Raw genomic sequence first — 26,997 nt, forward strand, 5'->3', positions numbered from 1 at the left:
TTTTCCCCTCTCTTCCCGTCTCCCTTGGCGTCCCCCAAGGATCTATTTTGGGTCCTCTATTATTCTCCATATTTATTAATGATCTTGCCTCTAGTATCCCCCAAGCAGTAACCATTCAATATGCTGACGACTTCACCTTGATCTCAGCCACTAACCCTACCATACTTCAATCCCTCACCCAAAATGTCTTTCAGCTTGTAGAAAACTGGTTCTTATAGTGTTGTCTCCTCCTTAACCCAAATAAGACTAAACTACTGCTATTCACTCCCACACATAAAACTAACGCACTCCATTTCTCTATCGTATCTAAAAACTGCACAGTCATATCTCCTGACACAACAACCAAACTTTTAGGGGTTACTGTCGACCATAACCTAAACTATGACACTCATATTAATTCCACTATTAAATCCATTAACAAAAAAATTGGCTCACTCTACAAAATTAAGCCTTTCCTTACTCCTATAGCTATAACTACCATTGTCCACACCCACCTTATCTCTACTCTCTTGTATGCATCACCTTTATATACTAACCTTTCCAAAACCAACCTGAATAAATTATGTACCGCCTATAATAGTATAGCCCGTTTTGCTGCCAGCTCCCCTTTTAGAACTCCCCACTGCTTCAACCTAAAACAACTTGGTTGGCTTGAATTGCACTATCAACTCTTATCTCAGCAACTTATTATAACACAAAAAATCCTTTACTTTCCTGAAAAAACACCAATCCTTACCAAACTTATCAGTCCCTATAAAATTCTTTCTATCCTGCGCTCATCTCACAAACTTTTAGTATCCACACATAAATCCAATAATAAAGCAGGAGATTCACTTTTCTCCTATGTAGTAGGGAAATGCTGGAACCTACTCCCAACAGACCTCACTACAATCTCCTCTTCCTCACTCTTTAAAAAGAAGCTAAAACTTTATTTCACAAACCATTGGCTCAGTCCATGCAGCAACCCTGACTAAAAATCTCCCTTCCTGCATATTACTAGATTACTCTTCCTAAATTATTTCACATTGTGCTATTCTGATTCTATATGCCACATGACCTGCAAATTTGAACTACTTCTCCCAGCTTCATTACCTCTCCTTCCTACATTATTCTTAGCAAACCTCTTTGTATTTCCTCCCCCCCCCTTTTTTTTTCTTTGTCTCATTGTACCATCACTAATCCCCTCTCTACTCCTTGTATTAACAAAAAAAAAAAAAAAACTTATTGTTGTGGATTTAATGGGATGACATTTTTTATTGTGAATTTAACTGTTGTATTCTAATTATTTTGTCTGTTATTGTTAACATAACCAAACAATTTTGGATTTTCTTCATGATCACAAGTGCTCTCTAACTTTGATTTGTATTAAATTGTTTGTCATTTTTTGGAGCTTTTCTTCCCGGGCCTCTACTGAAAATGGACTTGTATCCAGATAGACTAGCCCGGTCAACAAATGTTAAATAAATAAATGTGTGTGTGTGTGTGTGTGTGTGTATATATATATATATATATATATATATATATATATATATATATATATATATATATATATATATATATATATATATATATATATATATATATATATATATATATATATATATATATATATATGTATATATATATGTATATATGTATATATATATATATGTATATATATATATATATATGTGTATATATATATATGTCTATATATATATGTATATATATATATATATGTATATATATATATATATATATATATATGTATATATGTATATATATATATATATATATATATATATATATATATATATATATATATATATATATGTATATATGTGTATATATATATATATATATATATGTATATATGTGTATATATGTATATATATGTATATGTATATATATATATGTATATACATACATGTGTGTATATATGTATATATAATTGTATGTGTATGTGTATATATATTTATATAAAATGCATTTTAGATATATGTAAAACATGCATCTAAAACGTGTTTTAGATATGTATATGTATATGCATGTTTGTATGTGTGTATGTATAAAAAAAAAAAAAATATATATATATATATATATATATATATATAGAGAGAGAGAGAGAGAGAACTGCAAAAACAGAAGAGATAATACTTATACATTCTGAACTTTTAAATATAAAAAATTTAAAATGAACAAACTTTTAAATATTTAAATAAAGATATGCAGACTTAAGAACAGATAAATAAGCTTTTGTTATTTATAGGTGGTAGAACTTCAGAATGTAATGCATTTGAATGACAATATGATAAAAATCTAAGATACATACCATGAGAGAGAACATTAGAATCTTAATGGTTATACATTAACCAATGAGCTAGCAGTATACATTCAAACCCGACAAAAGAACACTTGTAAAACTGAATATATGCAAATTAATTGACCTTCTCTGAGCACATTAAACCAGGGGAAGCTTCAGAGTTCAGCAGTAGCAGCCACTTACGTACTTGCAACTAAAGGAACTTATTTGTATTACCAAAGAAAACATCAACCTGTTCCAACACCACAAACAAACTTGACAAAATTAGCACGCCATACTATGCTTAACAATAGCATTGTTCATTTTCTTAGACTTAATAGCCCCCAAATGCTTTTTAATTCTGTCTTGACAGTCTTCTTGAGATTTTCCCTACATAAAAGCTATTGCATGAAGAACAAATACCAGCATATACAACAGACATCTTCTAAAACAGAAAATATAGCAAACCTCCTGGCTGATAAATTTGGCTCCATCTTTACTCCTCTTCCTTTCAACCTTCCATCAGGAAATATCAAGTACAACTCCCCTTGCTATCATTATGGAACAGGTCCTTAATGCTCTCGAAGACCAAGAACACTGCATCAATGAGTCCAGACAATATCCCAGGATGGTTTCTAAATAGCATAACACATAACCTATAAGAGCCTGTGAAATTACTATTTTAACTGTAGCCACTGATCAGGCTTTGCCTCATGAATGGAGACCGGCAACAGTCATCCCTCTGCACAAAGGTGGGTCATCTACAGTCCCATATGTCTCACTAGTCATGTATGTAAAGCCATGAAAAGAGTTTTATGATGGAGATGATCAATGTAGATATAGTAAACTTCCAGACACTGGACCCAACCCAGTTTGGATTTTCCAAGGGCAGATCATGCCTACTTAACCTGGTGGACTACTTTGAGCCAGGTCACCAAAGCAGTGGATGAGGGCAAAATCGTTCACACTGCCTACCTTGACCTGGCTAAGGCATTTGACACAATATCCCACTTGAACATTGTTGACAAACTCAAAAGATTGGGTACAAACCCGGTGAATAGCCAACTGGCTGACAGGACCCAGGAAGTTAGAATTTTGGAGTCCACCTCTACAAAGGCTAGCCACAAGTGTGGAGTCCCTTTGGTATCAGTCCTTGGACCGCTCTTTTTTAGCATTTACTTCTCAGAAGTCAAGGCCAATGTTAGTGGTATCTGGCTGACTACTGGCGCACATGTTCTCCAATTAGGAGCAGTCATTGAATGTTACACCGACACAAATGTTCTTCAGGAGGGTCTGACAAACTGGTGTCAAAGCCATGGACTAAAAGTAAATGCCGTGAAATGCATAATAGTATCCTTTGGAAGTTATCCATCCTTGGTAGCTATCGTATTATCAACACACCCCTTAGAATTGACCCAGTAGTCATGGACTTAGGGACACAGTAATCTAGCATTTGATCTTCACACATCTACAGTGGTGAGGAAATAATTTTATGTTGCGCAACTTTTATAAACAAAGGTATGGCATCTAATTCCAAGGTAGTCCTTGTTCCACTGTATTCTGCATTCAGATCATTGAGTGCAATGTCCCCTTTGGTATGTACCTAACCAGGCATATACAGCAAATTGGTATGTCCACAGAGGTTTCTCACTAAAAATATAGGGTGCAAGTTGTATGTCCTATGCAGACTGCCTCAAGGCCCTATCCCTGTATTCTGTCTCCTAAAGGATTTTGGGGGGAGATCTATGCCTGGCATCCAGGGCATTGTTAGACCCCACTCTGGACTTCTGCATGTCCACAAAACGAGCAGCACCAGAATTACCCTTTCTAAAGACCTAAACCTTCCCTGTAATATAAATTGGACCTGCTGGAGAGATGGGTATGTATCCTAGAGACTACCCCATATATGGAACAGGCTCCTCATCCATGTGAATCAGAGTTCCTCCCTAACCCAGTTCAAGTGCAAGTTGGACAATTGGATGGGAGACCAGAAACTCCCTGGTTTGGCACTTGTCTCTAATGGAATGGTTCATCTCCTGTGCCCATGCTTACACTTGTCAAGCTTATCAGAAATATGGACTGTACCATAATGGTCCAGTATTTAACTCCCAAGCCCGTTGCCCACATTTTCAGTTAATGAATTTAATGTTTGTTCTAATTTTTTCCCCATCTTTCGATTTCTCACGAGGGTACTTTCTCCATCACCACGAGTATATGCCGCACATTATTGAAAAATGCCAAAACCTTAGGGGATTAACTGCACAAAAACCTCCAGTTCGCAGTATTGTCTGGCAGCGGTACACAGGCCACTCCTCCCCCATGGGTGACTCCACTCCTTCAGCTCTCCCATGACTTGAGCAGGCCCCTTTCCTGGTCCACTCCCACCCCCTTACTCCACAGGTATACGCCAGTTCCAGGTACATGAACCACACCCCCACTGTAGCCACTCCAATCATGTAGCTGCCCTAGGTTTCAGTCCACCCCTCAACACAGCCAGTGTTTTCCTACAATCCAATCAGGCACCTCCATCCCTAGCTAGACACCCACCCCCCTTCCATGCCCACCAATCACAGCCATCATCTCCATGCCAAGGTTCACATAAACGCACACTCCCACACACGACATTTCAAGCAAGTCCTTTTGCACCACCCAAGATTCTTCCCACCAATAGGATCCATTCTCTGGGGCCAGAGGAGAATGGCCTAACATAAGCAACACCCAGCCTATCCCTGCTTTCCATTGTCTCTTCTGTCCTATCGTACCGAACCATATCTTCCTCCATTGATTGGCCAAGCCTAAGTGCCAATCAACAGGTTCCCTTCACCACCCAATACCAGCACTGCTTTTTGCTTCTACAACCAATGGGAAATATAAATGCAGCTTTTTTCTGAATTGTTAGCTTAAGCCAAGAAATAAAATGTGATCTTGAAATGTTTTTCAGTGTTAATAAACCAAGCTCACCTACAGAAGTATACTCTGTAACAGAGAGAGATTTTAAGATTCTCAGTTCGTACCATGATTTCTGTTACCATTTACTACTAACGTTAAGACATTTATTCCCTGAATGCTTGTTTTATATGAACTATACAGATCTATCTTAACTCATGTGGTTGATTATTTTTGAGTATTACTATTTTTGAGTCTTGTTGCCCACACTTGTCTACATTGATCTGGACAGACCTAGATCAATTTCCTGTGAAGGCAAAAAAAGGACAACCAGTGCCAAAATGGTCAGTTTCTAGAGAGTTATCTCATGCCACTTCTGCCTACACTCACCATAAGTCACTTCTAGGCAGGGTCAAGGCTCACTACACGGGCTTTGGCCTCTGTGAAGTTTTGGATAGGGACTCGAGTATTCTAGAGGTGGTGATGACTTGGTCCAATAATTCACAAAGCATTAAAATCAGGAATCCTTTTCCAGGTCCAGAACAGATTTTTGTAGAACCATACTCCAGGGGCACCTGGGTTCTTAAATTCCTTCCTTTGCCCTATATAATCCGAAGATTAGGTAATCTTACATGTATATCTCTATTGCAACAGTGATCGAAGATTGAACATTGCACAGTTGTGCAAGTAAACCTGCCATAAAGATATTCTAATATAACAGTGTTGCAGTAGCAGTCGCTTCCCTCCCAGTCCACCATCCTTGTTCGGAGTTAAATATATTGTCAGGCTGTGGATGTATATGTAACTTGTTAATATTTTACATATATTTGTATATTTTTTCCCTAGTATGTTTCCTTTTGGGGCTCTAGCCTTGCTTCCTGCAGGTAAGAAATTTCTGAATCTTGTGGTACCCTAACCACTATGTGGCTCTCCTCAATATCTGCAGTGGTTAGGGCATTTGAAAGGTGCGGACTGGCCAGCTGGTTATAGCCTTGGCAAGATATAACACGTACAGCTTGAGCTACTGCAACAGTAATCTATTAGAGCAGCTACTGTTATGATAAGCTTACTTGCACATCAGTACTTTATACAGCATTCTTACAAGAGCCATTTGTGAAGAGAATCTAATTTCCTTGTGAAGAGAATCTAATTTCCAGCATCAAACTATGTATATTGATCTTTGCACCCCCCCCCCTTGTTTCCTTGGACTATGTAGAGCTGATTGATCCAGTCACCAAGCTCCTAACCAATGCAGAAACTGCTCTGAAGAGTCCTCTTTATCCATTTTGACACACTAAACTATAAGACAACTCATTAACACCCCCTCCACTCAAAGCAAGAGTCTAACCCCAGAAAAATCGGATTTTTCTGGTATCTGGAAGGCTGGGATTGCACGTCCCAAAAGAGGTGTGTAGCTAATCTGGCAAAAAATATATAGCATCACAAAACCTGCATGTTTTATTTTTTTAATTTAACACTTGTTTACCGGGAAAGTCAGACTTGGAATAAAGCCAGTTTTCAGTGGAGGCCCAGGGAGAAATGCTTTAGACAAATGTCTTTGCAATGTGGGAGGAACTGGAGCATCTGGAGAAAACTAGCATGAATTCAGGGAGGACAATGCAGATTCCACACAGAAGGCACTCTGGCCAAAAATCGAACCGGAGAACCTCTTGTGAGGCAACAATGCTACTGGTGCACCATTGTGCTGTCCATTAAACTGTAATGCCTTCAGTGCTGTATGATATTTTACAGCAACATTATAAGATGTTCATCATATTAATCACTGCAACAGTAGCCTTGGCTGTATGGGTTATATCCTGCTAAGGATACAACATCCAGCCAGTTTCCAAAGCTTGAAGGCACATTCCACACACCCATACTTGTCAGGCAGCTCAGACTGAGCTGACTAAGACAAGTTTGGGTGCCAAGCCCTTCAGGGCTTTACTGCTGCCAAAGAGTAATCTCCTCTAAGACTTTTGAGAATATACAGTTGGCTTGATGCTGTTCCTTTGATCGGCTGAAGTTTCCTTTGGGGAGGAAACTTCCATTTTTCTAAATATTTTATTTTCCTCTTTGGGAAAGATATTACACTAGTTTTTTTTTTTTTGTTTAATGGACTGTCATGAGATTGTATCATACTTTTAAAAGGGAGTGCTTTTTTATTGTCTGTTTTAAAGTGCTTTTTACTGTTTCCATAAAGAAAAGGGACTTTTAAACACTTGGAGTTTTACTGGCATTTTGATGCTTTTCTTCCCCGGGAAAGAGGTACCATTTTTGGCTTGACCATGGAACAGACTACAAATGCCATGGTCTGCCTTTCAGCCACAAAAAGTCTAGCAAACTGTCTTTGCCACCATAGCAGGTTAGCAATTTGCCTCCGCCACAGATGGATGACTGTTGTGGCCACTTGTTATACGTCGGGCAACTCATCTTTTGACCCTGGATCCCTATGGTGTAGCACCTACAGCCACTATGAAATGGGGGTTAGCCATGTCCTCTGCAGCTGTTGGGGATCCCATAAGTGGGCAAAGGAGAGCCACTCTTGTCTGTCCTGACAGAGGGAATAGGCTTCCCTGTTGGAATGTTGTGCCCATCCCTAGGAAAACTGCTACTGTTAGTAACATGGTTTACCCCAATTTTCTCTGTCTACTCAGATTTCCATGGACATGAGTAGTTTACTGGGTCTGGCACAGGGTTTAATTCAGGCTAGTGATCCTCCTTGTTTCTGGTAAAAAGAGGGATGTTTTTCCTGGATTCTGAATAGAAAGATGAAGGGACAGATGCAGGGTTTTCTCATCAGATTTCTAGTCTGGACTCTGAGGAGAGCGGAGTTTGATTCTCCCTGTAGGGGGGGGGGGTTCTGTGAAACTGTTGCTAGAATGTGCCAGTGTTTTCAGTGGGAGAACATTGAGGCTTCTCTGTTCCTCAAAATACTGAGGAGTTGCAGAAAATTTCCAGAACCTACACCCATTCTTCATATCTGCTTTAGAGAATTATTGCCTGCAATTTTCCTGATAGTCAGACAGATGCCCATAAAAAGGCAGAGCGGATATATGAAGTTCCTCCGTCTGTTTTCATATACTAGTCCCAAGTCTGACCTATCACCTATAGCTTTAATTCATCCCACTGCTGCTAAACACTTGGTTAATTCCAATCCATTTGCTGCTTAAATACTAATTCTAATCCTACTCTTTCTGAGGATGGGAAAATTAAGTATGGGGGGGGGGGGTGTGTATACTTCTGTAACTTTGGTTTTCAGAATTTAGAGAATATCCTGGTTCATATGTTCTTACTATATGAGGGATGTTGTATCTACAGCTTCTTGTGAGGAGAATTCTGCTTTAAATTAGTTTCTTCTATTGCACAGATCACGTTATTGTTCATATTGTGTTAGGAGACTGTTGCTACTACTAGGGCTATGGCCACTGGTACTGTTTTAAGGTTTCCTTGGCTACATTCTCAGAACCTCCCAGATGTTAAAATGGATATTTTTAATTTCACTTTGGATGGCAATTTAGTTTTTGGCCCCTCTGCTGCAGAGATCGAAAAGTCTAGTTAAAGGGTAAACCAATCCAGGAATCTAGATTTGTCAGCCATCTTTTTCCAAGTTTTCTAAGGGAATCTTTAACTTCTCATCCAGCATTTGCAAAAAGCAGTGGAATAAACAAGTCTCCACAAAAGACTACTAAACAGACATTTTAAGAAATAGCAAGGGGGTTTAAAAAAGAAGCCTTGAACTTCTCAAAACCAAGGTCAGTCTAAGTCTGGATATACAAGAAAACTTGACATTCTCTCACCATGGCCCCTTTTTTCCTCCCAGGAAGTCTGAATCAGCATTTTTCTCTTTGGCAACAGACAAATGGGTTCTGAAAATTCAAGGTTACAGATGACAGTATGAAAAACTTTCTCATTCTCTAGATCAGACACTGTTTCTAATAGTTCATCACATGCTCTCCCAAGAAGTGACAGAACATGTTCCTCCTTCCCAGGTAGGGAAAGGTTTATTCTTGGATATCCCTAGTGCCAAGGAAAAATGCTTTGAGGCCAGTTCTGCAGCTTTCATTCCTAAACTTGTTTGTGATAGTGCCCAAATTCAAAATGTCACCACACCCTTTTACTACTTCCTCTTTCAAGTTTCCTGGCAACGCTAGACTTAAAAGATGCTTATCACATCCCTGCTCATCTGGACTTGATGTTTCTTGAGATTTTGTGTGTCTGGATCACAATTTGTTCTCTGCCTTTCTTCTTGGACTATCCACTACACCAAGAGTGTTCACAAAATGTTTAGCTCCAGTTTTCCATATTTAGATGACTTGGATTCCTGGCACTTTGAGACTCAAAGTATGTTGTGTGATAAATCTTACACAAGCTAGGATTCCAAGAGAACATGTCAAAAGTATTTCTTGACTTCACACAGGATTGTGTACCTGGGATGTCAACTAGACACCTCAGTTCAGAGGTTTTCCACAGGAAAAAAATCTATATCTAGATTTATTTCTAAGGTTTTTAATCCATCTTCAGTCACTCTGAGGAAATACCTTAGGATTTTGGGTCTGATGGCTTCTATGATATGATACCCCTGGCAAAGCTCAACATGAGAGAGAGAGAGTGGTATCTGAAGTCTATTTGGTCCCAGCACCAACACACTTTGTCTCTCCTAATCCTGGTGCTAGGGTTTGTCAGAAATCATTTCATGGAGGCATAGATGTCTTTAAATCCAGGTCTCCCCTTCTCCCTCCCTGTTCCAGAGCAGTCTGTCACCACAGACTCCTTAGATTTTGCTTAGGGAGGTGCATCAGGAGGGATAAAAATGCAAGGTGTGTGGGGCAGAGCCTCACAAATGGAAACTAGATTGGGGGATCTTCCAAGATTTGATCCATCTGTGGGGAGTTCCTCAAATTGACCTCTTTGCTTCTCTGAACAGTCAACTGGCAATATTCTGTTGTAGGTCTCCATGCAAGAAGGCCTGAAAGAGGCATGCCTTTTCCTTGGACAGGTTCCTGAATACTTTTCAACCTTTTCCACTAATATCTAGGATACTTCTGAAGATTCAGAAGGAATCTCCCAAGATCATTGTGCAACTTCTTTCTGGCCCAGTTAACCGTGGGTCTCTCCTTTTGGAAATTGCCATTTACCACAAGTTTCTCACAGACCTGAATCTATTCACACAAGAACAGGTGGGTGGCTAATGCACTCCAACATCAATCAACTTCAGCTAACTACCTGAATGATAGGGTCTTATCCCTTTTAGCACCTGTTTACTGATGTATAGCAGGTACTAATGGAGGCAAGGCCTGCTACTAGAAAATCACAAATTAACAAATGAAAAAGGTCTTCTAGTTGGTACCAACATCCTAACCCAGCACCCATTCAGGGCTAATTCTGTGGTTTTATAATATTTGAGCATTGTTATCATATGTCTTTCTGCCTCCAATGTTCATTCTTTGGCCATTTCAGCATGTCTGTCCATGGATCATCTTCTTTCAATGCAGTCTCATATAAAAATGTTTTTGAAAAGGGGTTTTGCACAAAAGAAATGCAAGTAAACTGGTGGCCCCTCCTTGCAGTTTTCTTAGAGAAGCTAACACTTGCTCTATTTTGAACCTACTTAATATAGCGGACTTGAGGTTTTTGACATGGAAAACAGTTTTACTGATGCTCTTCTTGCAGAGGTCAAAGCACATGAGTTGTAAGCTCTTATGGTGAGCTAACCTCTTATTTTCCACAATGACAGGGTTTCTTTGAGAACTAATCCCTCTTTTATAAGTAAAGTGGTATTATCAAAGTTTACTTTGAGCTAAACTATCCATCTCCCTTTATTTGTTTTCCAGAACCTAAAAACGAGGGGGAGAGGATACTCAATGCCTTGAATTCCCACAGACAACTCTGGTACTATTTGACAAGGATATGGTTAAAAATGTGTGTGAGAGTACATGGAGTTGGGTTAAGGTGGTAGTTTTGTATGTTTGGGGTGCTGGTGTGTATGCCCTGTCCTTTTGTCTTGTGTAGCAGTGCTATCAGGGGAAAAGGTTTCTCCCCCTTTTTTTTGAGGGGTGAGCCACCCACACCCACCTTAATCATTTGTGCTAAGCCTCCATATGTTACTAAAATCCCTTTCCCTGACAGTACCACACTGGTGTATGATATTGGGTATTTTAGCTGGAATGAGTTTTTCAGCATTTTGTGATTCAATATTTTGAGTGTTTTTATGGTTTTGACAAAATGAAATATTTTTCTTCCCTCAGTGTGCATTTCTTGTGAAGGTAAAGGACAACCATTTCCAAATAGTTTGAGGCCATTACCTTTTTGTTCTACTCCTACTCTAGGCAGGGTCAAGGCCTATTCTTCCAGGGTCTTGGATTCAGCTACAGCTTTTTGGAAATGGTTGTATTATAGAAGCTGCTATTTTCTTCTCTCTACATTAACGAAACACTGTAAGCTTGATTCCTTCTCTAGGTCCAGGTCATGCTTTGCTAGCCCCATTCTCGTGGGGCTCCTGGCATCTTCCATCTCCCAAATGTCATAAGCTAGGTTAATCTACCTATATAACTATGGCAGCCGTGATTACTATGATGAACATAGTACAGTTGTGCAAGTAAACTTACCATAATAGATGTTTGAGCACTGCTGCCATATCTGTTCCTTCCTTGCATCCTCCGTGTTTTTTATGCTGGGTATAGACACTGATTTTTTTTCTTTTTGTTCATAGCATTGCCATTTCAGGGCTCTGCCTCCCTCCTCCTGTTGACAGGAAAGCTCTGAAGGGCTTGGTGCCTAAAATGTTGTTCAGCTCTTGAGCTGTTTGATAATTTGGGCACGTGCACGGTGCCCTAAAGCTTCGGAAGCTGCTACATCCTTGATAGGATACAACCTATATAGCCAAGGCTACTGCAGCTGTGATCACTCTAACATCTGTTTGTGTCAGTTTACTTGCACAACTATACTTTTCTCTACTTTACCTAGTGCTTGAAAGTGGTAAGCTAGTAGCTCAGATTATAAAGTCTGAATGCTTTTGCTTTTTAAATTGTGGCAGTGAAACTACTTTAGGTCACAATGGACTACAGAGAAAATCTGATGGTCCACTCCTGAAGCAATAAGAACTCTGGAGAATACCTTTCTTTACCACAGTTGTCCTCTCATAAGGACAGAAAATCAAAATGGAAACTTAGCAGGATTACTGTCTGAAAAAAAGTATATGGTAACTAGCATATAAATTAGTTAAATATTGATTTTAAAACAGCTCTGCTGCCTTGATTTTACAAACAGTGTAATGTCTGCATGCAGCAAGTGTTCTAAATTGTCCCAGTACCTAGACTATCTATCGTCTGTCCCTAATTTTTTTGCCTTCTCCATCAGTTTGATTTTTCTGGTAAATCACTGCCAATGCCAGACGCATCATTTTAAACTTCAGAAAATGCATGTTGATAGGGAAAAGTTGTCTTAACTTTTAAGTTAGAGTAATATTTAAAATGGTCCCCAATTTTGACTTTGGTCTGATTCTTGAGCAAAGATGTTGATATGCCAGTGTCTCTGGGCAGGTATGTATGGTGCAGTAAGTCTTTCACTAGGAACCAGTTGCACAGTAAACTAAGCTTCATACTTGTGTATCCTCTTCCACTAAAGCACAAAGGTGTAAATGAAGGCATTGACTGGTATTCATGGTCTCTGCATAGTATGCAGCATGACATCATAAAGTGCTCACATGCAAGGATGCTGTTCATAGTGGACGACTGCCTAGGGCATGTGGACCCCAAGGCAAGACTATTGACTTGATACCCCAGTCCCACCCCCCATCTACTGTTTATTTTAACAGGGTTGGGGGGAAAAAACTTTTCACAAACATGAGACGAGACTCGAAAGTGAATCCAATCAGGAATTTTTATTGAAAATGTAACACACATTTTCAGAGTTAATCATTTAAATGTCATGATACATCACCAACACATTGCTTTACTAATTTTAAAAAAACAAAACATTAAAATATAATGTGTGCATGAAATTTTAAGATGTTATTGGACACCATCATTAATTCCAGGGTGTTGTATACCATTCAACAGTTGCTATTCAAGCTAAAATAGACATTACCTCTTACACCTGAGCAAAGGTTGCACATGGACCAACACACTTGACTTTATCTGTCATTACAAAATGTTAGCACAGTACTCCAAGCATTTCTAAAGGCTGTTATAGTTCTCTTTATATATAAGACAGAACAACTTGTTTATTGAATTGCATCATATAGGGGCCATTTTTCCACATCCCCTACTAGATGCCACTTCCAAGATTACACCGTTAGAGAAACAGCAGATGGTTAAATATAAATTAAACTAATATGCTCCTGTCTTATGTAAATCGTTCTCCAGAATTTGAATCCAGTGATGAAGATTTCAGCTTGAGCAATGTGTGCTTGTACATACATTTTTGTGCACATATATATATATATATACACATATATATATATATATATATATATATATATATATATATATATATATATATATATATACACACACACACACACATTGTGTGTAATACCTTTTCTGTGTATTTGCTTTTTCTGCGTGCTAATGGCTGATGATGCATCTAAGGAAACAGAAGTACAAATACAACAGAATTCCTATTGTTATCCTTTTTAAGATGAATCCTAGATTGGAGTTCTTTGAGATTGAAAAGGCTGGAAAAGGCCAAACTAGGAAGGTTACGTTGAATATGCTTTTAGTGGCATGTATGTATCACTGCATTATTGTGAACAGAAGTCAGAGTGGCCATACACAGATGGTACGTGATGTTTCTCTGTGCTATTACTGCTTGATGCGGCACACACCTTGATGTTACCAAAGTAGAAGCTTGACACGTGCTGCAGGAAATGTATTTTGTGTAGCAGCCATGCAATGCATGGATGTCGGCTAACAATCTGAACTTGCATGTACTGCAAATCACTTACTATTGCTAAGGTTGCTCTGCATGAGTGTAAACAGCATGGCAGCGGATGCTTAAAATCCGTGCATTCCAAAGTAGCAATACTAATCAATACATGATTGAACAGAGTGAATTATATTTACATTAAGAATATCTGCAACATTTTGGCAAATGACATGTCGAATTACGTTTTGACTATCAAAACAGCAACTTTTGAACCAGCTGTTATGTGAGCTACAGTCTATGACTTTTTAAGTGTTCTAGTCCAATTCTAAGAACTCTTATGAGATTACACACAACTATTGCAGTGCTGGAGCCATGGAAGTTTTAACCATATCACAGAAACTGGCGACTACAACTAGTGTTACCTGTTACATGGATCAATCTTGTGCTGCTTAAAGTGCATCATTTATGGTTCTGCATCACAACTAAAACTTTTCACAAACTCGGTGAGCATCACTTGAACACACATTTTCACACACAGCTTTTCATTTCCAGTGATGCGACTCTTACATTTCCACTGAGCCTATCATAATCCAGTGGCTTCCACACAATCTTCCAAACCACCTTAACTTTTTCTCCAAACTCCCTCGCCCAAATGCCACCCTGCCATACCCAAGCTGTTTTGCACCTTTACAGCTTTCGTCCCTCAGATGTCTCCACTTTATTACATTTGTTACTGGGCAAGTGAACTAGTCTGAGAAGACCCTTCAAAAATGTACATTAGCTCATTAATGGACAAACATTCAAAAGTGTCTGCTATAGATAATACTGGCTAAAATTCACAGGAATTAAACACATCAGCATTATAAAACCATGTAATTCAAACTGAAAATTATTCATATAATTTCATGATATTTCAAAATGGTATAATGTGTTAAAAAAAGTGCATGTTAAAACCATTGGTGTTTAAAGTGTTTCAGCTGTAGGTCAATCAGCTATTGATAATGCAAATATTGCTAACATTCTGTACTGTTCTGCCAAACATCTTGGAATGTCTTCCATTGGCCATCACATTTTAATGTAATTTATTTACCCTAACTAATATAGGCCATCTCCAATATGACAATATAGCACTTATGTTGTTGCATATACATAATGCCATTTTTCATAAGTTTCACAAACTCCTAGACTCTAGTTTTTTTTACATCCACACTAACCATTTCACCGTATATGCCGAATGAATTGTCTGCTAGTAGATACCATCTTTCTACCTTAGAATTAGCTGTGTGCACTACGACTTGTATATTAGATTTTGAAAACATTCATCTTTATAGGCAAGTCTGAGTATACTGTTACAGGATGCACAGGTGCTTGATTCCCTGAGGATTGTATGGGTTACTGTTCTACTCACTTTCCCATCTGAAGGATTTCATAGATTCATAGATTAGTACTAAGCTAACTGCTCTTGCAAGCCATTTTAAGCTTAGCCAATTATCCCTTGAGAGACTCAAACCCTGCACCTTGTGTTTGTAAGGCAAACACCTTAACTATTAGGCCACCCACCCAACCCCATATATTTCTTGCTTTCCAGGGTCCATACTTATGAAAGTTTTTTCATGTGTCCTTGCTGATCAGCTGCCCCTGCAGCACTTCTGTTTCATTTAGCATTAGAGTAATTCAGTTTGGATTAATTGCTTTGTCTCAGTGGCTTGTGCTGTATATCTTTTAGTTATGCTCTCTAATTTTACTTTTCCAAAATAGCAGTAAAACTAAGTTGAATTTAACCTGGTTTGCATAAAGTAGAAAAAGTAAAGCCCTGTCCTGCAAAAGTTTAGTGCAGCATGTATGCACTTTCCCCACTGTTAGGTGGAGGAGTTTAAGGCACCACATTAGTTGAAGTGTATAGCAATGCAGAAAAAACGTGTAAAATGGATAAAAAATGAGTGATGCAAATGTGTATGATTTCCAAACCCATCCAATGATGGGAGATGAGGAGTAACAGCTGCAAACCTGATTCTCACTTTCTCATTTCCTTTTTCTGAGAGAATGCATGGTAGGGTCAAAGGTCTGGGTAGCAGACATTTGCTCAGAGGAACATTCTTATTGAAGGTGAGAAATGACAGTGAAAAAAGCAGGCTAAATATCTAAAAGTTGGATCAAAGTTCAGTTTCTATAACTGACAGTAGGTTGAGATCGGAGCTCATTTTAAAGATATGCCAAAAGTTCAGTTATGACACTTAGCTGAATATATGCTTCTTGGACAATGGGATAAAATGTCACTACAGAATCATGCCTGCAATTTTAAGGGGGGCAAGGGTGAGCAATGCTAATAGGAGCACAAAATGACATTTATGCTAATTCTACATGAGAGTCTATCCAAATCAACATTACCTCAAACCGGCAAGTAGCAGCATATATGGAGATTAAAGATGTATGCACATGCATGGCTGTGAACAGTAGAAAATTAGTAGTCCTGTATCAGATTCATTTAAAACTGGCCTAGCTCTGTGGGTATACCAGCTAGGTGTATTGCCATGGAAGTGTACAAATGGGGGTATTGTATTGACTTTAATCCCACACTTTATACTCTGCAAAGAGGAGCCATCAATGGGAAAAGGGAAGAATTTGTGGGAAATAGTGGAGGCAGCAAGTTGTGCATATCTGAAGATGTGTAAATGTTTGCTCAAACTGTTAAGTGGTATTGAATAAAACACTGGTCAGATTTACACTAGTACTATGGTATAATCTTACGTGATCTTAAACATGCTGCTTTCATGCTAAAAGTTGTGTTCCTAGTGACTGAGCTTCAGTTTTCCTTGATCTTCAGGGATCTAGAAGGGCAGAATGACTGACAGAGGCCCAACCATCTCCCATTCAGAGGGGAGAAGGTACAAGCCTCTGCCAGTGCAGGACTGACCAAGTGAAGACTTGGAGGCAGCAGCTTACCCAGTAGAATTCTACAGCAAAAAAGCCAGGTAGACTTGCTCATGCATGCAGGCATAAATGTGTTGAACTAAGCCTTTGTGTGGGTGCCATCCTTTAAAGGATTGTTGACCTCCGTTCTACCAGCTTTGAGTAAAGATCCAAAGGTACCATTGTCAGTCATCTATATTGCCACTTGGGAAAGTGCAGGATATCACTTGAGAGTACTAGATATGGAATGGTGACACTTCTAGCCAAAAGCTAGGCATGCGAGGGGTGAAAAATGTAAAATGCTGTCACAATAGTTAAGGAATGGTCACTACTATAATGCTTTTTTTTCCTCACTGCAGGGGACTGTTTGCAATGATTACTGCACTGTGCTGTGCTGCTTTCCCTGTTCACTTTGCCAGATGGCTCGGGAACTCCAGGAGAGAGAATGGAATGCGACTGAAATAAAAGGAAGGACATCAGAATACAAAGGTTCACAGCAATGCTGAATTTGATTGCCTTTCTTTGCTTTAATACTGCCACTCTAAAAATTGGCTGCACCATACCTTGAACTCCCTTAGAGGCCCTTGCAAAGCACTGTTTATTATTTGCAACAAGCTTTATATGTTTACTGATATTCTGTACTTGATTTTGCAATTTCTTTACTTTAGAATTAAATTAAGAATTAAATTAAAATTGGATGGAATGGAGAGTTCATTTCCTGGCATACCCTGAATTACATGACGGGTAGTCATGGCAAGTACCTTTGCTACTTTTATAAGGATATGGGTTCAGTATACTGCTTGCTGATGTGTTTATATACGTCCTGCTCCACTGTTGAGCTACAAAAGTTACTTGGAAAATTAAGGTAAAAGTTGTTGTAGAAGGGGCAAAGAATGTACAGAAGAATGAAGTGTATAAAAAAAGTAGCAAGACTAAACATGAGCTAGTGAAAGATCATGTCAAGTGATGCGATTTAAGCATATCAGGTAAATGAGGTGGGTGAAGGAGTCCGTGGATTACCTGCAACTGGATTTAGTCAGTGTAACCATTGCATTACCACCTGGAGTTTAGCAGACATGCTAAGAAGGAACAGGAGTGGTATTTAATGATGGTACAATGAGCAAGGGGACTGGCTAGATGAAAGGGTGTAGAAGATTATCATATAATGGAATTGACAAGTAGGGCTCCCCTAGGGAGGATCTGTAATGGGCCAATACTTCAGTAATAAGTCCTAGAATGGAAAATAAATTTAATTTCTAGATGACTAGAGGAGCCCAAAGAGGGCCTGGATGGAGACTAGGGAATGTACAGAGAGGTAGGTTTGCAAACTTACTGAAAGTAGATCTGGCCAGTACACAACTAGAAAGGATCCAGAAGTATCTGCAATACAAGAGTTAAATTGGAAGATGTGCAAATGCAGTAGCTAGAGCCATTTAGATGCTGGGGTCTATTATGGGGTGATGAGTCAAAGGCAGGCAGTGGTAATCTTGCCACTTTGGGGATACTGGAAATGACCTACACTGGAGTTTTGTACACAGCCCTAGTGGCCCTTACACAGTAGGGTACTCCTTTAGAAGAAAATTGGTCAGAGAAGGGCAACAAATGGCAAAAGAAATTAAATACATATGTATTATAAAAGCCTAGACATGCACAGTTGTGGGGGAAAAGCTGGAAATGTATACAATTATTTAAGAGAATGCAAGGGTAAATTGTGCATATAGGGGTCAACACACAGCTGGGAGATCAGGCGTTGTACTGATTTTAAGTAAGATCTGCCTCAGGAAAGGGAGTTGAACTCATGATCAGCATGTTAGCTTAGTGATTAAAATTAGCTCCAGGGTATTGCAGGTCAATTAATGTCACTGCCTTTGCAGAATTAACTTGTTCTCCAGGTACACAGGTGTGTCTTCGCCTTCCAAAAACTTATTTGATTTGGTACTACTTGACTACTCTTAACTAGCCATTTATTAAAAAAAATTACACTTCTGAATAGATTATGATCAGAATTGCTTGTATAGCATTATTTGAGTTTTGATCACACACACAGATTTATGTGAGAACCAAGAAAGTGGTTGAAATAAGATTGTTCACCTATTGCACTAAGAATTTTTGCTATGCTAGTGAATGAGCTCCACTTCTGTGGTAATGTGATGCACTAAAGTGAATTGGAAGTGCAGCTGCACTGCTCTGCACTAATGACCGAATGTGGATGCCTGCAAACTAGTAAAGCAGCAATGAGTTTGTTCTGTAGTGCTACATGCATGAGCATTTTCTGTTGGCTACAGGAAAGGTTCCTAAAATGCACTACAGAAATGAAGGTGCCTGAATATGAATGTATATTGGACTAAGATGCAATAAGGCTGTATGGAGGTGATGCTTAAATGTAATCCTACCTTAGAAAGAGAAGCTAAAGGTGAATGATTAACTGCCCTCATTGAATGTATAGATTTTCAAAATGTAATGCAGATACATATTATGCATGCTTTAGCATGGAGTGTGCATTAACTGTAGTGATGCCCAAATATTCCTGGCTATCCAGAAATTGTGATGGTCTTTTCCTTATAGCACCATACAAACTCTAGTTTGTTGATCTCAACAAAGTACAGTTGTGTACATTTGCCATAAATGTAGATGTTGGCGTGTATTCACTGTTGCAGTCATCAATTGTCTCCACTGCTGGGTAGCCCTTGGCTGGCCTGAATACCAGAGTAAAGGGATTTCCCTCCTCCATCAGCTGTCCAGAGACTGGCTGATGTCAGGTCATCAGGGCTATAAAGGGTGGTAGCTGATGCCATTACATCAGTTTTTCTTGCCCTCAATAGGCAGTAGCCCCTAAGAAGATCTAGAAATGAAAGAAAAGGGGGAAGATGGGAGGGAAACAGGACTGCAACAGTGAATGCAGTCTAACATCTACATTTATGGTAAGTGTACACAACTGTACTATGTTCATGTTTCACTGTTGCAGTCATCACTTGTGGGAAGATTCCCAAAGGTGAGGAAGTGGGTGGTGGCATGCCGAACAGGTTGAGGATGTTAGCATGCCCTGCAGGACTGCAGATGCAAAACTTGCCATGGTTTTGGAGAATGTAGCCAGCTGGTGGTACTGGTGAAAATGTGGATAATGTCCATGTAACAGCCTCCAGAATATCCTTGGTAAGAACCCCTCTCAGGAAGGCCGTGGAGGTAGAGGCTGCTGTCATGGAATGAGATCTGATGGATTTGGGAGGACTCTTTCCATGGAAGACATAGCAGAAATGTATGCAATGAGAGATCTATTTGGAAATGGTCTGCTTTGTAATGGGCTTTCCCTTTGCCCCAGGGGTGACCAAAACCAGTAGCTGGTCAGATTTCCTGACTGATTTGGTCCTATCAAGGTAAAATCTCAACTGTCCATGTAATCTAGGGTATGCGGAATTCATTCTCCTTTATTGCTTGCTTTTGGAAAGAAAGTATGTAGGTGTATGACCTGGTTGAGGGTTACATCAGAGACCACCTTAGGTTAGGCATAAAGGAGGGGTTGGTTCTGAGATGCCCTGTCTGTGTGGAAAATGATGAAGGGCTCAGTGGCCATAAGGGCCTGGAGCTCAGATACCCTCTTGGCAGAAGTGATGGCCAGCAAGAAAGCAGTTTTCCAAGAATGAAACTTGAGATCTGAGGATGCTGGCTCAAAAGGGGCTAAGTCAACTTTTCCAGGACAAAGTTCAGATCCCAACATTTGTTTGCCGAGGGTTGAAGGAGTCCTCCACCTTTGTGGAATCAGCTATGCAGCGAACTGGAGTGTGGCAAGGTGCAGTAGCTTCCCTCTCTGTGTGAGGAGACTGGGGGGGGGGGGTAGAAAGATTGGAGAGAGTATGCTCAAACTGAGAAGCATGGGGTACCGGTGCTGCCTTGGCCAGTCTGGGGCAATAAGGATAGCCCTTTGTCCTTCCTCTCTGATCTTGAGAAGCACCCTGGGCATCAGAGGCACTGGGGGCAAATGTACACAAACAGGCTGGAAGTGGAAGGAGAGGGCATCCACCCTCCAGGCTTCTGGATGAAACTCCCTTGAGCAGAATTTGATCAGTTGGCTGTTCTGGTAGCTTGCACAAAGGTCTGTCTGTTTTCCCCCAGATTTGACTAATTTTGATGAAGGTTCCCTGTGCAGTTGCCACTCATGGGGCTCCAGGTAGTTTCTATTTAATTGATCTGCCAGGGTGTTGTGCCTCCCTGGAATGTATTGTGCTATCAGATGCAGTCCCTGATTTGAGGATGAATGCCAGATTTTCATAGCTAAGCAACACAGGGGGTAAGAGTGCATGCCCCCTGCTTGTTGATGTAACACATGACAGTAATGTCTGCCTTGACTGAGTATTCCTGGTGGCAGGTGTTCTTTGAAAGTTAGGATTACCCTGTGCACTGCTAGCATTTCTTTCAGGTTGATATGGAGAACCTGACCCTCCTGTTAAAAGGTCTGTATTCGCAGGGTCCCTTGTGTGCTCACCAGGCTGCTTCTGACATCTGTGGTTATGGTTTGGTCATGTGACTGAAGGGCAAAGGGTAGGCCCTTGTTCAGAGTGCAAGCCTCTGCCCACCATAGGGGTTCCTTCCTTAAACAAGGAATCGGGGAGAGCTGGTGCTCCAGTGACTGTTGGCACCAGAGGGTTCCTTTGGTACCACTGTAATTTTTCTCATGTGCAGTCTGGCAAGGGTTACAAGCAGGATGCAGGAGGACATGTATCCCAGGGCTTGCAGGATTTTTCTGAGTGAGGTGGGTTTTGTGTGCCAGCTGTGTGAAGTAAGACTGTAGGAAGGCCTGCTTCTCTTGGGGAGGGGAGGGGGGGGGCGTTTGTTCTGAGGTGTCCAGAAGGGTGCTCAGGAAGGTTAGGTGGGACTTCTGGTTGTTGGTGAATCCCAGTGAGGTTAGTAGGGTCTGCACAAAGGAAATGTCCTGCAGGAGTCTTTCTTTGGCTTCTGCCTGGATGAGGCTATCATCAAGATAGGGATAAATGTGTATGCCCTTCTGTCTGCAAAATCCAATGACTGGAGTCCGGCACTTCGTAAAGACTCTGAGAGCAGTGGATAAGCTAAAGAGCAGAGAACTGAAAGTGTTGGGACCCTGCTCTGAATATTGGGTAACTCCTGCAGGACTGCCTGATAGGGATATGCAGGTAGGAATCCTTCAGCTCTGGGGTCACTACCCAAGCTTGTGGTAGCAACATAGGTAGTTTTTGAAGAGTCAGCATCTTAAATTTTGGAACCAGGAGGGACAGATTCATCTAGGAATAGGGCACCAGGTGTCCTCTCTTCTGGGGACCAGGAACAGTCTTGAATAAAATAATTTTCCAGTCTGTTCCTTTGGTACAGGTTCTACTGCACTCTGGGCATAAAGCTTTTGGATCTGACTAATTGCTTTTGTCCTCCGATTTACAGAGATGTCTGGGCAACCCAAACTTTTTCTATTTTCTTTGAAATATAATCTGTACCCACTGGTAATTTTTTAGGACCACTTGATCTGAGGTGATGTCCTGCCAGTTTTCTAGGAAGAGAGAAAGTAGTCTTCCTAGCCTGACTGGTGGCATGAGGGGCAGAAGGGGAGAGAGTCATTGAGTCCTTTGAGAAGGGAGTGGATTTAGAATTCTATTGCCCAGGAGCAGCAGTGGACCACTGCCTGGGTCTTTATTGGCTCTCAGACTGGTGTTTAGGGGCTCTGTCTCTGCGTCCCTTCCTCTGGGACTGGTTTTGTCTGTGAAGGAAAGGACCAATATTTAGTGGAGAAGTTTCTTCTAAACCCGCAAGGCTGCACCTGTAAGAAGTCCTTGACAGTTTGCATGGACTTGGCCTTGTCCTTCATTTTCTTAATGGCTACCTGAGAGCTGGATTGTATGAGGTCAGTTAATCTGGTAGTACTATTGTCAGGAATGGAAGAGAACTGTTTTATTATTTCGAGGACATTTTGCTGGAATTTCAGCATATGGAATTGACAATTCAAGGCTCTTGCAGCTAAAGTGGCTGAGGTGTATACCTTTCCCATTCTGTCTAAAGCTCTGCTTTGTCAGCTGGAATGGGATTCTTGGAAGAGCTTGCTCTAGCCCCTTTAGGGCCTTGAGTAATGACTTCTAGGTTTGCAATAGAGTTTAATATCGGTCTGGTTTCCTGAGTGCAGGGGGGGGGGGAGTCTGGAGACTGGGCAGATTCTAGAAAAACATCCTCTTCTACATCCAGGATAAGAGCAATGGCCAGAAGCTTATGCTGAGGCAGGTCAAGGAACTCTTAGACTGAGGGTAATCTTGAGCCTCCCATTGAAAGTGTTTTTTAGGGAAACCTTAAACTCCCTCAGAGGAGAGGTCCTCGGGGGAGGCAGACTGAATGTTAGCATCAGTCCTCAAATGCTGCAAAGGGCTGGTCTTCCATGTCTGACTCCTCAAGATCAGATCCTTCTGATTCCTAGTCAGAGAGGACCTCGTGAGGGGGGGTCTCCCTTTTTCTTTTGGGTGGGTGGGGCTGGCTTCCCCTAATAATTCAAGTCTTCTGCCATTCTGAGCAGTTGCTGCAACTGAAGGGCAGGCTGGCTTGTTGTACATCGGTGGCTGGGTCCATGGGAAGGGACCGTTTTGGGTGGTAGTCTTAGGCTTGGGCCTGGATGGGTCGATAGTCTTATACAAGTTTAATTTAACTGGCAGCATTATCAGTCTAAGCCCGGCTTTGGTCATCGGAGGCATCTCAGTGGAAGCTGGTGCCTGCGAAGTGGCTCCGGACCTGACCACTTGAGAAAAATTCAACATGCTGGTAGGGGGAGATGGATGGGTGTACTGGACTCTGAACGGGTCTCTGTAGAGGTCTGTGATGGTTTCTCGGCTGGTGTCAGGGGCTGCAAAGGCACCTCAGAGTTCAGCTGTAGCACTAAGTTGAAAGATACGGAGTCATCAGAGGGCCTAACTTTTTGAGGCCTATCCTTATCCTTCTGACTTGTCTAAAAAAAAAAAAAAAAAAAGTCAGTAGCTGGCTGACGACTGCCATTTCACAGTGAGACTCGCTGAAGTGCCGAGCTAAAATTTCAGCTCTTATGGTTCTAGCATTAAACAAGGCACAGCACCAACTGGGGATGTCATGGTCTGGGCCTAAACAAGTTGATGCAGTGTGTGGGATCTGCTTTCCACAACTGAGACTATTCTTGACTTTCTCTGACCTCTGTTAAAACCAAGAAAAGGTTCCCCAATGGGGTACTTGGCTTGAGATTGTTTCCCTCACTCTGGCAATGGCCGACTGATACACTTGCAAAACTACTTCTTATTTGGGCTCCACGGCAAGAAAGACTGATATAATGGTGTCTGCTGCCACCTTTTTATAGCCCTGACGTCAGCCACAGTCTCTGGACAGCCGACGCAGGAGGGAAATCCTTTACTCTGGTATTCAGGCTGGCTGAGGGCTACCCAGCAGGGATAACCCACAAGTGATGACTGCGACAAACATGAACATTGATGGTTTGTAAAAATGCAGCCTCAGATTAATTAACTTTAATAAAAGCATCACCAATGTACTGCATGGAAGTAAAACACCTAAAAATTAAAAAAAAAAAAAAAAAAAAAAAAAACTTTTCCACCTTGTACTGCCATACTTGTTTTGAGTGAGAAATGGTTGGAGAGAGGTGGAACTATTGGTGGTACAAAAGACGTGTGGGTTCTCCAGTTTTTTCCACAGAGAATGTTGGTAACCCTTGTCATGACCTGAGCTCACTGGAGTTTTATCCCTGAATGTGAAAACTGATTTGCACCACTGAGCACGGGCTGTACTAGCACCTGAAGGTGAATGCTGATGCAATGCATGCATGATGAAGGAAAACTACATGCAACCATTGTAAGCCTGACTATAAAGGTTTGCATTCTGACATGATGTAAGAACTCCACACTGTAATGATATCCATTCCTTTTACTCTGTAGTGGAACTGTTCTGCAATGAACTGCACCTTGTTTGCAAAATCAAGTATTGTATATTGAACATCAGTTGCTAGTATAACAAACCAAAATTACTGACTCCAAGGCAAATTGCAACTGGTTCATTAATAAAATATGTAAATATTTTGGATACTGCTTTGCAGTGACTGTTAACTCCTTTTCTGTAAAGGAGTGTTTAAATATGGAAAGAATGTTATGGCATTAGATTAGTTTATTTGAAATAGTTATCCAACTCATTACATTTCCATACAAGTGTCTGCAGACTGGCTTGATCTGGGTTTAGGACTGGTTTATTGAATCATCTTGAGTCTTTGCTGAATCTTGTAAAAGAAAAAAAATTTCAAACTGTGATTTGTTGCTGAAAGGTGAGGGAGAATACTATTAATGCTGACCATTTTCAACCACATGGGTCAAGGGCAAAAGAAAAGGTACAGTCAATTCAGGTGAAAGCAGTTGATGCATAAGCAACATGAATTTCAAACAAATTACAGACATTGTGTGACAAAGTGCTGATGTAAGAAACTCTTGGGACTGCATGAAATGCAAGACCTTCAAATTGGTCATACACTTTGAAAGGGTTTAAACAGAACTGTAAGAAAGGGAGGATTTCAATTACAAATGGAAAGACCATCTCTGATATGGTAACTGGGCACAGCAAACTGTCTACAATCAGAAGGATGTTCCACAAAATGTAGAGTTCTAACTGACCAAAATAAGTGCTGGACTTTAGGTGGTTGGGTTTAGAAAATGGTAGTGCCTGAACTGTAGGGAATAATGGAGCCAATACAGCAGATTAAAAACAACTTATTGAAAAACTAGCATTGATGGATGAATGAGTTGGCTCCAATAGAAATATTGTATAATAAACTAATCTGAGGAGGTTAGAAAAGGTGGGGAAGAGAAGAAAAAGTCAGTATCCAAAAGAACACTTGCAGGACAACTGTACAACTCCCAAGCAAGTCCAAAAGGTTTAGGATTTTTCTTGTGTTTGCATAGGTATTTTTTATGTGAAGCAGAATTGCAACTGATGGAGGTGTGATGGAGAGGTTATTAGAATTTTTTTTTTGAGAATGCAATGAGGTGGGAGGTTTTAAAACTTTCAACAGAATACTATCAAATGTTGGGGAGCAAATGATTGTAAGAAAATATTTTCTTCTGAGCTGGAATATAGGATCTTAATGTTTCAGACATAGGCCTTAGTAAGTGTAATGCTACTGGTTGTAAAACAAAAGGCAGTTGGACTATGGAAATCTAAACCAACTAATTTAATATTGTAACTAATATAAAGCACTACACCCTCACTCCCCACTGGCCCTTGTTTTCAATTAAGGAATTCCCAATATTATTCTAGCATGTCCAAAGGTCAGTTGTCAATCTCCTCTCCGGTCCAGCTGTTGAATCTGGGAATCTTGAGGCAATGTTATAACTGCCTCATGTACACAGACAACCCTCTCCTCCTCCCACATAACACAAATACTTGCGAGAGATGCAGCTATTTAGCCAAACTGGAGGCTGAGCTCTCTCAACTCAGGACTGGCAAGACCAGACAGGAGGAGAAGGCAACTACACACACCACAAAACCAGCCTCATATAATGCTACCACACCACTGAATCAAACACATAAACACACAAAGACATACTCGGAGGCTCTGAGTAAAATTTTACCTAAACAGCAGAGGCCTCCAAAGCAGACACCCAAACAACTGCTACCTCAAGACACCCCACAAGCAACACATAAACCACAAAAGCAGTGTGCAAAGCAGTCACAGCCCTTAAGGCCAAATACAACACCAAACATACTTGTCATAGGTGACTCCATAGTCAGACACACTGACGTCCCACTCACCAGGCTGAACAAGGAGAGGGTCACAGTAAGCTGCCTATCGGGCGCTAGAATCCGCCACATAACACAAGCACTCGGGTCACTCCACGGTAAGTACAAATATGACAGTCATTGTCCATGCTGGTGTGAACGACCTGAGACATACCTCCCTGGACTACATGAAAAGAGACATAGAGGAGCTCTGATTATGTAGCCCAGGCAGGTATGACCCTGACCCTGAGCAGTATCCTTCCTTCACAAAGAATGATGCCACACTATAGAGACAAGATGATCAGCTTTAA

At 40.5% G+C, this 26,997-nt stretch overlaps 1 protein-coding gene across 10 annotated transcripts in view; it reads left to right on the forward strand.

Annotated features, from left to right (window-relative positions):
- The window catches only part of LOC122809350 (cornifelin homolog B-like), a 254,939-nt gene that overhangs the window by 116,588 nt on the left and 111,354 nt on the right, over positions 1-26,997 (forward strand). For 9 of the 10 annotated variants that reach the window (XM_044080778.1, XM_044080773.1, XM_044080777.1 and 6 more), the window contains exon 5: positions 17,302-17,633. In XM_044080778.1, coding sequence (XP_043936713.1) covers positions 17,302-17,448 — 147 coding nt within the window. In that variant the 3' untranslated portion in view covers positions 17,449-17,633. Of the gene's footprint in view, positions 1-17,301; positions 17,634-26,997 lie in introns of those variants that run through there. The other variant, XM_044080783.1, reaches the window with a different exon arrangement.

The sequence above is a fragment of the Protopterus annectens genome, chromosome 8.part0 (genome assembly GCF_019279795.1).
Source record: "Protopterus annectens isolate FY-2018-M chromosome 8.part0, PAN1.0, whole genome shotgun sequence".
NCBI lineage: Eukaryota > Metazoa > Chordata > Ceratodontiformes > Protopteridae > Protopterus > Protopterus annectens.